Raw genomic sequence first — 11,259 nt, 5'->3', positions numbered from 1 at the left:
AAGAATGTCGCAGATACACTCCCCTTAGCACGGTCCCCGGTGGCCCGACGAAGCTAGCCACTACTTGGGCGGACTATGAGGATGCCCCTGCCGTAGGCTTCGCGACAGCTGCTGAGGCTGTGACCACCAAGTTCTGGGTAAGGCATATATTTCTCGAGCACCGTTCATAGTTGATGACCCTAATGTGCTAACTCATGACTTTCACAACTGATTTATGCATGATTGAAGTGCTTCTATCGTGTGGACCCGGAGCATGACACGCAGGCGCGTCTCACTTTGCGTGGCGCTTGCGAGAGGTTGACACCGCAGCAAGTGGTACAACCAAAAGTTCACCAGCGCTAGTGCCTTCGGGCTAACAAGGGTAAGAGGGTCAAGAAGGAGTACTATGTTGGTAACGAGCCTACGGACGAATGGGCAATGACCATTGAGGAGTACATGTCGGTGAGTAAAATGTCAATGAGATTCTACATTGTCGCTAAGTTTTCATTGAATTATCTTGAGCTCAGTATTGCGTTTTCAGGTTTGTCCGGAGTGGGCCGAGCAGCATAGGGAGGCATGGGAGGAGCTGATTAGGGCGAGGTGGCTCAGGCAGGACGAGGAGTTTGCAGCCGTGTCGAGGCGTAACATGGAGAACCGAGGCACCGGTGGCACACATCGCGCGGGAAACCGCGACTACACCCGCTTCAAGGGGAAAAAGGTATGTATATACATGGAACGACCTTCATTCATTTCCCGCCATGTCTCATTTGTGGTACGCTTAACTTTTCTTTTCGCGATGCAGGTGGCCGAGGCACCACCCGGGGTGGTGCTTCATGATGCCCAGATATATGACATGATGCGGACGAGCAGTAAGCCCAATCCCGCATTGCCTCAGCCACAGTACTACGGCAATGCCAAGGCCGCCAAGGAGGACTACCGCGACATGGTCAAGTCTCGTCACCCCGAGGTGGATGACCCCTTGAGCATTCCGGCTGACGAGGAGTCGTTGGTCCTGTCGGGGCACGGGCGTCCGCATGGCCGTTTCCCTTGGATGAATAAGGCGGTCAAGCCTACCCACTCCACGAGCTACACGCGCCTCAAGCATACCCTCACCGCCGACAGCCCCCAGCCCTCGTCCACGGCCTCGCTCGTCCACCCGCCTACGATGTAAGTTTCCTCATTTTCATCCTCTTTCCGGTTTTCCTTCCTACATGGCTAAGTGTTTACGAGATTCATTGTTTCTGAAATTGTAGCCTGACTTCGAGGCGGCCTTCGAAGCCTGCAATGAAGCGTATCAGCAGGCCGCTGCCCAGTGGAATAGGCAGAATACGGCCTATATGACGTATATATCAGTAAGTCTGAATCTTCCTTCTCGCGCAAGTAGATGACAAGTCTCAGTTTGATGCTTTATTTCTGCAAAGCCTAACTTGTAACCTATCTTGCAGGAAATGATGATCTCTATGTCTATCGGTACACCGCCACCGGCTCGAGTTACCGTGGCGGGGGACATGCCTATCATGCCATCGAGGGCAGCTTTCGCTGCGACTTACTACGGATCCACACCGGAGGTAAGTTCTTTGCCAAACCGGTAGTTACCACTTTCCTTTGCCTCGCAAGTTGCTAACATGTAGGGAACACGTAGGGAACGGGATGGTCCGGGAACCGGGCATCGCCGGGTGGGCGCGAGGTCACACCGGTTCATGAAGGTGGTCGGTCTCCCGGGCGTTCTGCTGGTGCCTCTCCGTCGACTACTCCCGGGACTACTCCCGGTGCCTCTCCGTCGACTTCTCCTGGGCGTGCTACCGGTCCTTCTCCGTGTGGTTCTTCCGCAGCTTCTACCGGAGCGAAACCCCGGGCTCCTCGTTTCGCCAACGATGTGGGCGGACACACCCCGCCCGGGTCCTTCCTCCGCTAGTCGGCACCGGGCTTCTTGCTTGCCATCATTTGCTACCTACTACTATGTATTGGATGACATGGCACTCTCCTCTTGTATGCTACTACATGCACCATGTATGCTACTATGTGGATTTCATGCTATTTATGTGAATTATGGTGATTTTGGATGTATTTGTATGCTACTATGTGGATTTCATGCTATTTATGTGAATTATGGTGAATTTGGATGAATTTCGATGTATTTGGATGTATTGGACCTGCTGAACTGAATTTAGATGAATTGGAACCCAATTTAAATCGAAAAAACCAAATGGTAGGGCATACGCCGAGGGCAATGCCGTCGGCATAGGGCCCCGGCATGACCATATGGTCGAGCCTATGCCGAGGGCATTGCCGTCGGCATAGGCCACCTCACCTGGCCGCACCTCGTCGCTCCACGTGGCCTGCATGGGCCATGCATATGCCGAGGGGGTTGCCCTCGGCGTAGCTCCTGGCTACGGCCCGCCACGCTGCGCCACGTCGCCTCTGGTGGCTCTCTATGCCGAGGGGGATGCCCTCGGCGTATGGCATCGCGCCGTTAACGGCGACGGCACGCCGGCGAGCGTACGCCGACGGTGCGTACGCCGACGGCGAGCATGGTCCTCGGCGTAGGTGGTGTACGCCGACGGCCATGCCTACGCCGACGGTGGACACGTCTGTGCCGAGGGACCCAGACGCCGACGACGTACGCCGAGGGCTGCCGTCGGCGTAGCCTACGCCGAGGGCAAGGCATGGCTACGCCGAGGGCAGCCGGCCGTCGGCGTACCCGCCGATTCCTGTAGTGTATCTCGCACTTGTTTGGCTCGAGGAAAAGAGGAGAGAGTGTGTACGATATCTTCAGACCCGGTATTACAAATTGGGCACTGGCTAGAAGTAACAATATACCTATTTGCTAGAACTCCCAAACATGGTATCAACCCATGGAGTGTTGTCCACGCAAAAATCTTTATCTTGGACGATAGTTGTAAACCCTGAAGCTTCTTCCATACTTCACTTCCTTGTGATCCTCCAATGTCCATCACATTAGGGTTTTGTCTTTCAAACTAGGAATCCCATTTAGCGTGATAAGTTGATCTAACTGAGACTAAACCATTTTGTTTTGTTAAATGACAACCTACAAAATCTTGAATACCTGAAGGAGCCATTGCAATCTCAAATATCCTATTATCATCCGCACTCAAAAAATCCCGTGTATCAACTCCTCGCCCCATGATCCGTGGATGGATTAATGAGCTCCGAAACTTTCTAAGAGAATAGATCATCTTAGAGTGTAGACTCTTCTTGTTGGACTCGTTGGGATCCATGGATCCTTCCACACATTTATTTGATATCCTCTTTAGCTTGCCATATGCGTCCACGATTAAAAAATTAAATTTCATAGATAACACTTTGCCAAGTAAACGAGTTACCACCTTTCAGCTTTAAATTTATGAAATTGCCATCAGGGTAGTACTTAGAACGAAAAACCCTTGCACACAAAGAGTTTGGCTCGTATGGTAGCAGGGCGAAAGCCTATTTCAAGGAGGCAAAGAGCTTGGCTCCTCTATCAGTCTCTAAATTGTTTTGCTAACATGGTCGTGCTAGAAATATGCAAATCACGAAACCTCATACCTCCTCTTTATTTTGTAATGCACATCCTCCACCAAGGGAGCCAATACAATTTCTTGTAGTCATCATCATCACCCCCACCAAAATTATGAAATAACATCAATTATATCCTTAGAGATTTTCTTGGAGAAATTGAATACTATCTTTGCAAAATACATGTATGGTTTGAGCAACTGCGGGGAGTGGGCATCACCAAATGATCTCGCTGGAGAATTATATTCCCTCCTCCCACGAAAGTCGAAACATATCGAAGGTTTATCAAAATTTAAATGTATCTATTAGTGTTTAGATACATCAAATTTAAAAAAAAACCTTCGACATATTTCGTGACGGAGGGAGTAGGAGAGATGGTGAGAGTTAGAGTACAAAAGAAGGGTCCCCTTCCCAAGGCAATGACACACGGGTCCCACCAATAATGAGACTCGAGAATTCAATTTACTGGGCTGGCGCATCAAGGTTGAGAATTACTGCCCATGTTACAGGCCGGATAAACAAACGGCCCATCAACTTGGTACCATGGGCTTAGCATCAGGTCGGCCTAGTTGCGCAATTTACCAGGCAACTGCTCCTGAATCAGTGGGGACTGGTCATCAACCAAATGATGCTGCGCCGCCGCCTGGGGCCGTGCCCGTGGCCGGCGTTAAGCCGGCGGCTGTCGCGCCTGGCGCCGCCCGCGCCCGCGGCGGTGGTGCGCGTGGACAGCAACAACGTGGCCCGCCTCGGCGCGCCCAAGCCCGGGCCGAAGCCGCGGCAGCTGCTCTCCCTGCCGCCGTTCCCCGCCGGGGCCGACCCGCTCGCCGGGAGGAAGGTGGCGCCGCGGCGCGTGACGGCGGTGAGCTGGGTGAAGCACTGCTTCGACGACGTGCCGCAGGAGGTCGTGCAGGCGCACTTCAACAAGAGGCAGGTGCGTACTGCTGCCCCGCCTCCTTCCTCTGTACTGTACCGATCATTTTATCAGTTTCGGTGGTTGGTTGGTTCAGTTAGTGATACCATGCCACAAGAGTTGGATTATTGTTTTTCCTGCCCCGTGAATTGCTTGTTTCATGTGTGACTATTGTAGTGGTGAACTGCAATGTCCGATCATCTGATGGTCGGATACCCTTTTTCCCAAAGAATTCTGTCAGGCAAACAGTTTTGCCAACCTAATGCCTGGTGCTGAACTGCTGATGATTGTTCTGTGAGGACCTTGGTGGGTTTCGTTGCGAGCCAGGTGTACAAAAGCAAGATGGAAAGATGCTGAGATGTGGGCGAGGGTGGGCATGCGAAGGCTATGGCTGGAAGGGGTTTCGGATTCTAGTTCTTTGATATCCCTACCGTTCGCCCTCCATCCCCTTTAAGTACAACCTTGCCTCATTCTCCTCTCATACCTTGGTCATGTATCTCCTTTATCACAGCAGCCAACTCGACTAGGTACAGTGCCCCACACGGTCCTTTGCAAGACTGATAATATTAGGATGAAGATTTGTGTTAATGATCATATACTATGCATTTATGCCGTTGAGACATAATTCATTTGCTTTGTCAACAGTTTTCCATGTTGAAAAGCTTCTTGTTGTTAGCTTCTCTCAATTCAGAACCAGTTCACACTATATTTAGGTTCATTTTTCTATCTGAGACGAAACGAGCTGCTATCGTTTGACCAGGTTTTCGCTGAGTGCTCAGAGCAGGAGGTTTCAGGGGAGTGCATTCGGAGCCAGAAGCATCTTCTAAAAAAGGTATATAATGAAAACCCCATGCTGCTCTTTTTCCTTACTTTTAGGGAAATCTTGTCGTATTATGTGAATGAAGTAAATATGCTCAGCAGTTTGGTGCAGATCAAGCATCATGAAGTGATGGAGCCTGGCATGAGAATTCATCTTCCTGTGTCTGTGGCTGAGGCCGAGATAAAGAAGCGGTATGAGACCATTCCCTCTGCGTCATTGCATCCCAATAGAGATGAGATTGAGTACTTGAAAAGGCTTGTCATCTACAAGGTAATTGTTTGTTGTATGTTGTTTTCTGATCAGTTGCTTGCGTAATTACTGCCGTAACAAAAGCTTTTCTGTGGGCAGTTGTGTAAGCCTCTGACGCTATGTATTGTCAGTGGTGCGGTAAACTAACTTGCACATACAGGATTGTGATATGTGTAAATCAGTGTCTGTCACATGTTATATTACTTTAACAGTACTGTAAAAGTGGCATTCATAAGTTGCTTATTGACCGTGTCTATTGATGAAAGGCGTCACATTGTCATCATTTGAGTGTGTCATCCAGAGTTTGGTGATTTTATTATTCCTGATTTACATTCATCCTAGTATGCTGAAATTTCTAAATTTTAGGACTCAGCCATACTTGTGCTTAACAAGCCCCCAAAAGTGCCCATGAAGGGGCATTTGCCTGTACATAATAGTATGGACGTGCTTGCAGCAGCAGCACTTAAATATGGAAATGAAGAGGGTCCAAAATTGGTAAGACTGGTTCTCATTATTTTGGGATATCATGTATAATCTTAAGCTCTCTCTTCTAATTTTCTTCCTTTGTTTGTAAGTGCAGGTCCATCGACTGGACAGAGATACTAGTGGGTTGATGTTGATGGGGAGAACAAGAGAAAGCTATACCCGATTGCACTGGCTCTTCACTAGCATCAAATTAGCAAAAACAGCTTCGCAGGTTAACCTAAATTCATGATTTTTGCTACTTCGCAAGTTGGGTTCCATCTAAAATAGCACGCTTTTTTTTGTGATAATACCCTGATGATGTCTTATATTTTCTATGGATCTTGTAGACATGGAATACTGCCTGTGAATCATACTTGCAGAGATACTGGGCATTGGTCATCGGGGCGCCTAAAGAGAGCGAAGGAGTTATATATGCTCCTCTAACAAAGGTATTTTCTCATGTATTTTACTAAGGAAAACATTTGATCATTTTTTAAATTTGCTATATAAGATCATTTTCTATTGTTACTTCAACCATTGTATCATCTAGAAGATGTAGTCATCATCAGCACTCTCATCAACCATCACAGTTGCTGCATCCTTTGCCCCTTGCCACGAATTGAAACAACATGTAGTAACAGTTCATTTGGTTTATCGCAAGCTTTGTCATAGGTCCTAATTTCTCTCTTGGTGAACTAGGTACTTCTTGATGATGGCAAAGCTGAGAGGGTCATTCTAGCACATCCCTCTGGCATAGATGGTGCACAAGAAGCTGTAACCCAGTATCGGGTGATGGGACCCACCATCAATGGCTGCTCCTGGATTGAGTTACGCCCATTAACAGGGCGGAAGCATCAGGTACTCTTACAATACCTAATTCTGTTGAACACCTTTCTGTAAAATTTATGAAGATGTTAGCACATTTGATATTATGGATACGCCGTACATATTGTTGCATATTTATCTTAAAATGCCTGAGTTTATTGTAACGTGTAGAATATATTCACATGTCTTGTATTTGTTATCGATTTTTTTCAACTGAAGTCATCAGTCTCACTATTCTGCCCCTCTGCAGCTCCGAGTCCACTGTGCAGAAGCCTTAGGCACTCCCATCGTTGGAGATTACAAATATGGGTGGTTTGTGCACCAAAGGTGGAAGCAGAATCCCCAGCCGGACTTTGAGCCCTTCACCGGGGAACCATACAAGCTGAGGCGTCCTGAAGGCTTGGAGGTTCAGAAGGGCAGTGTTCTCTCTAAAGTCCCGTTGCTGCACCTGCATTGCCGGGAGATGGTGGTCCCTAACATCGCGAAGTTCCTGAGTAACACGGGAGAGTGGCACGCTAATGGTACTCCATGGTCCAAGGAGAAGCCCAACCTCCTAAGGTTCATCGCGCCAATGCCCGCTCACATGAAAATTAGCTGGAATGTCATGTCTTCCTACCTAGTGTGATGGTCTCTCTGTTATCTGGACATGTCACTTATGTAAGCTGAATCGCTCGATATGAGATGTGGCTAAGCTCATGTTAGTGTTTATGGAGTGCCATATCATGAAACTCAGAATTAGGGGAGTTGCGAGGTTTCCTTTGTGATTGTGAGGTTGTAGATTTGTAGCAGCTAGTAATTCAGAATCTGTGAACAATTGATGCCAACATTGTAACTTGTAGGAGGTTATAAGTCAGTTTTTGTATGATCTCACCAAAACTCTTCTACAGTTCCGTTACATCTATGATATAGTTTCCAAGCATAGGATCATCACTTTGAGGATATGTAGATTTGTAGCAGCTAGCAATTCAGAATCTGTGAACAATTGGTACCAATGTTGTGTAACTTATAAGCGGTTATAAATCATTTTGTGTAGTAGTATGATATTACCAAAACTCTTCCATGGTTCCAGCACATGTGTGATTTTGTTTTCTAAGCATAACATTCATCACCGTGTACATTGAGCCAGCATCTAAATACACTGCACTATTGTTGCACTGATCAAGATCAGTAGTTCCAGAAGATTTGGTTTCTCCTGTGCTGTTTCTTCAGGTAGATGCCGAGCAGGCTATAGTACGTCCACCGGCGTTTCCCGCCGGCGGCCTCCAGCACGGCCTCTGAGGTGGCGTGGAAACCCCCTTTGCCGAACGCCTCGAACACGATACCGTCCGTGGCCACGACGGGCTCGCCGGCGCCGTCGAGCCGGCGGAACGCGAAGGAGAGGTTGCGCGCGAGCCGGCGCTCCATGTACGCATCCACGAAGCAGCCGTGCGTGACGAGGTCCGGCACGACGCCGTCGCGGCGCATGTGGTCGGCGGTGAGGTGGAGGTCCCAGAACATGCACATCTTGGAGAATGCGGCGGCGCGGATGTTGAAGGTGGTGACGTCCGGCCGGAACCCGGCGTCGGCCATCTCCAGGAAGGCGCGCTGCAGGGACTTCATCTTGAAGTTGGCCGCGAAGGAGAGGAGGTAGAGGTTCCAGAGCAGGTTGCCGGCGTTGCGGCGGCCGAGGCCGAGGCCGCGCACGAACTCGCCGAGCCTGTAGTGCTCGCGCCGCGCGAGGTACGCGGACGCGACGGCGCGGATGGCGTCGGCGGAGATGAGCAGGCCGGTCTTCCTGAGCCGGCCGACCGCCGCCTCCGTCTCCCAGACGGTGCCGGAGGCCGCGTAGTGGCGCACGAAGGCGTTGCCCGTGGCGGAGTCGACGCGGAGCCCCGCGCGGGACATCTCCTTGAGCGCGGCCTCCATGAGCGCCAGCTCGCCGGCGGCGCCGAGGCAGGAGACGGCGAGCGGGTAGAGGGACTGCGCCTGCGCGGGGTCCCGCGCCGAGAGCTCCCGCACGGCGAGGAGGACCTCGTCGTAGCGGCCCAGGCGCGCGTACGCCGGGAGGAGGCGGGGCGCCGCGGCGGCGAGGCACGGCGCGGCCGAGCTGAGCAGGAGCTGCGCCCAGATGGACTGCGCGCGCGCGAAGTCTCCCGCCTCCGCGCGCGCGACCATGAGGGCCGCGGCGTCGTCGGCATCAGGCGAGGCGGTTCTCGGACGGGGCACGGCGTGCAGCTGCGCCGGCGTCTGCGGGCGTGCCGGGGGAAGAGAGTCGAGGTGAGCTTCAAGAAAGAGAGGGAGTTGGCTGCAGGAGGAATATGGAGGGGAGGAGACGGACCTGGTGAGACGAGAAGGACGGGGCGGCGACCTGCGCACGGTGGTGCTCCGGGAGAAGGAGAAGACGAGTGGCGGGGAGAGGCGGACGGACGGTGGAAGGCGTCGGCCGTGGAGGGAGGAGGGTACCCATCTCACCTCACCGTGTCGTGGAGACACGGCTTCATTTTTACAGGATATACCATGAGGCCTCCCTGCCCAACAGATTGCCATAGAAATTTCACACGAAAATGAAAGAAAAATCTCGCCATCCAAACACAAACTCGTCGTAAATCGTCTTACAGCATCTACACCGGTGCCGTCTGCAGGAGCTTCGGTAGGGACGGTGGCACTGGTGTATGGAGGCCATCAGTACTGCATCCTCTTTGAAGGTGATCTTCTCACACCAACGTCCCCAAACAGAGGGATGTTCTCACACAGGCGTCCCCGAACAGGCCGTCTCGGTAGGATATTTTTAAGACTAGTTTTATTTTCATGTCATTCAAGATCGAGGAATAAATAATATTTTAGGTCAAATCCAAGTAAAACATTATTCACTCCTCAATTCCGGATGACATGTGAAACTTGCTTCATCTCTAGCCTACTACCTACTGGACACCCGGCTCTATGAAGGTGGACGATCGACCGTTGCTCTCTCTGCTGCTCTGTCGTCGTCGATTCCCCGCTGGTCTCTCCGCCACAAACGTCATGTAGGCTGATCTATCCGCGGTCGCCACCTCCTGACGCAGCTGCTGCTCCAGCTCCTCCGGCCGCCGATGGTGCTCCACCTCCTGCCTCCGTAGCCGCAGCTGCATCTCCGCCAAGCGCCGCCGCTCGTAGACTTCATCATCACGTTGCTGCTGCTCCCGCATCTCCCGCCGCAGCGCAAGCTGCTCCCACCCCTGCTGCCAGCGCACCTCCCACCGGCGCTGCCACTCCGTGTAATATCCCAGGTATTGGGGTTACAAAAAATAGAGGAAACAGATGTGTGCATTGCATTCATGCATAGAAAATCTGGGGAATTTTCGCGCTTTAAAGTAAAACAGATCACGAGAATCGAAGTTTCACTTGACCTTGGTGGAATTGAAGTACCTCATCAAGTCAAGCGCTATAAACCTCAATGTGACTTTGGTTAGAACATTGTTTTGGGTAGAGATGATTTGATCTAAGGGGTTAGATCAAATGGAACTAATAATCAACACAACAACACTTTACTCAATGATCAATTACTTGATCTTATAAAAGGTTATAATATGATAATCCTTGCCACAACATATGAACATCCATTTAATTCGAACTCAAGTAACAATAATTAGGAGTAACTATTCCTAACCTATCTTGTCCATGTCTGAAACTAATCCTTGATCCTACCATGAACCTCATGGTATTCATTCTACTTTAATCTTGAAAACAAGACAAGGAGATCCAACTAAGGAATATAATTCTTCTTTAGTTCAAATTATTATACACCAAAACCAGAGAGGTGAGAGCTCTATCTTATTTATTAGAGAAGCAATAACAAACCTTGAGCTAAACCTTGGATATACATCCAAGTATTCAAATCATCATCTTTAGAAAGAACCCTAGGATATTATTCAAGACAATCCTTAGAGAGAGAATCCATTTATGTTAAACATAGATATTGATGATCACATCATTCTCTATGGAACTTAATCTTAGGATGGAATTAAAGACCTTCCCAAATGAGAGAGAGACCACTCATACTAATTCTAGCTTTACCTATTTAAGATTCAATGTTAAACTTTGAACTAAAGTATTACGTAAACCATTTCACCTTGAAGTGGTGAGATCACCAGATACCAAATGGAATAAGACTATATCCATGACTTAGTGAAATAAGGTGTGGAATAAACCAACTAAGATAGACAATTGAATCTTTGGCTCAGTAACCTAAATAAATATTAGGAGTACACCATAAACCCTAGAATAACCATTCCTAAATGAGAAAGCTCAACCTATGGTGTTATACTCAAGATAATTGAGACCACCATAACCATGCCCATTCAAGAAACTATAAAAGAAAGTATATATTTAATTGATCAAGACAACACTTGATCTTGGGAGTGAGAAACCCATTCAAGGAGAGATACCTTAGGAAGTCCAACCTTGATCATTATAAATTGTGTAATGATCATGAACCCTAAGAATTTGAGGTAGAGTTATTAAGAACAAGTTGATCATG

The 11,259-nt window shown here is 49.3% G+C and overlaps 2 protein-coding genes across 2 annotated transcripts; one reads left to right on the top strand and one right to left on the bottom strand.

The window, feature by feature from the left end:
• The first annotated feature begins 4,123 nt into the window (after positions 1-4,123).
• Positions 4,124-7,791, top strand: LOC124649510 (RNA pseudouridine synthase 3, mitochondrial-like). Its single transcript, XM_047189127.1, has 8 exons — positions 4,124-4,426; positions 5,166-5,237; positions 5,337-5,495; positions 5,841-5,969; positions 6,055-6,171; positions 6,287-6,388; positions 6,639-6,797; positions 7,015-7,791. Exons 1-8 carry the CDS (start codon positions 4,124-4,126, stop codon positions 7,387-7,389), a joined length of 1,416 nt encoding a protein of 471 aa, XP_047045083.1. The 3' UTR covers positions 7,390-7,791.
• Positions 7,729-9,212, bottom strand: LOC124678470 (pentatricopeptide repeat-containing protein At3g42630-like). The gene is given in 2 exon segments (XM_047214357.1): positions 7,729-9,071; positions 9,073-9,212. Coding segments are annotated over 2 exon segments (1,281 nt in total). The 5' UTR covers positions 9,211-9,212; the 3' UTR covers positions 7,729-7,928.
• Positions 9,213-11,259: the final 2,047 nt, after the last annotated feature.

Source organism: Lolium rigidum, chromosome 1, assembly GCF_022539505.1.
Source record: "Lolium rigidum isolate FL_2022 chromosome 1, APGP_CSIRO_Lrig_0.1, whole genome shotgun sequence".
NCBI lineage: Eukaryota > Viridiplantae > Streptophyta > Magnoliopsida > Poales > Poaceae > Lolium > Lolium rigidum.
Note: the sequence above shows the minus strand (reverse complement) of the source record. Positions and strands in the feature narration are given on the sequence as shown.

Excerpts from the sequence above, each read along its gene's own strand:
- LOC124649510 (XM_047189127.1), top strand. The coding sequence starts at position 4,124 with ATGCTGCGCCGCCGCCTGGGGCCGTGCCCGTGGCCGGCGTTAAGCCGG. Across the intron at positions 5,496-5,840 it reads AAAGGCTTGTCATCTACAAG|GACTCAGCCATACTTGTGCT; the intron begins GTAATTGTTTGT and ends TCTAAATTTTAG. Across the intron at positions 6,389-6,638 it reads TATATGCTCCTCTAACAAAG|GTACTTCTTGATGATGGCAA; the intron begins GTATTTTCTCAT and ends TTGGTGAACTAG.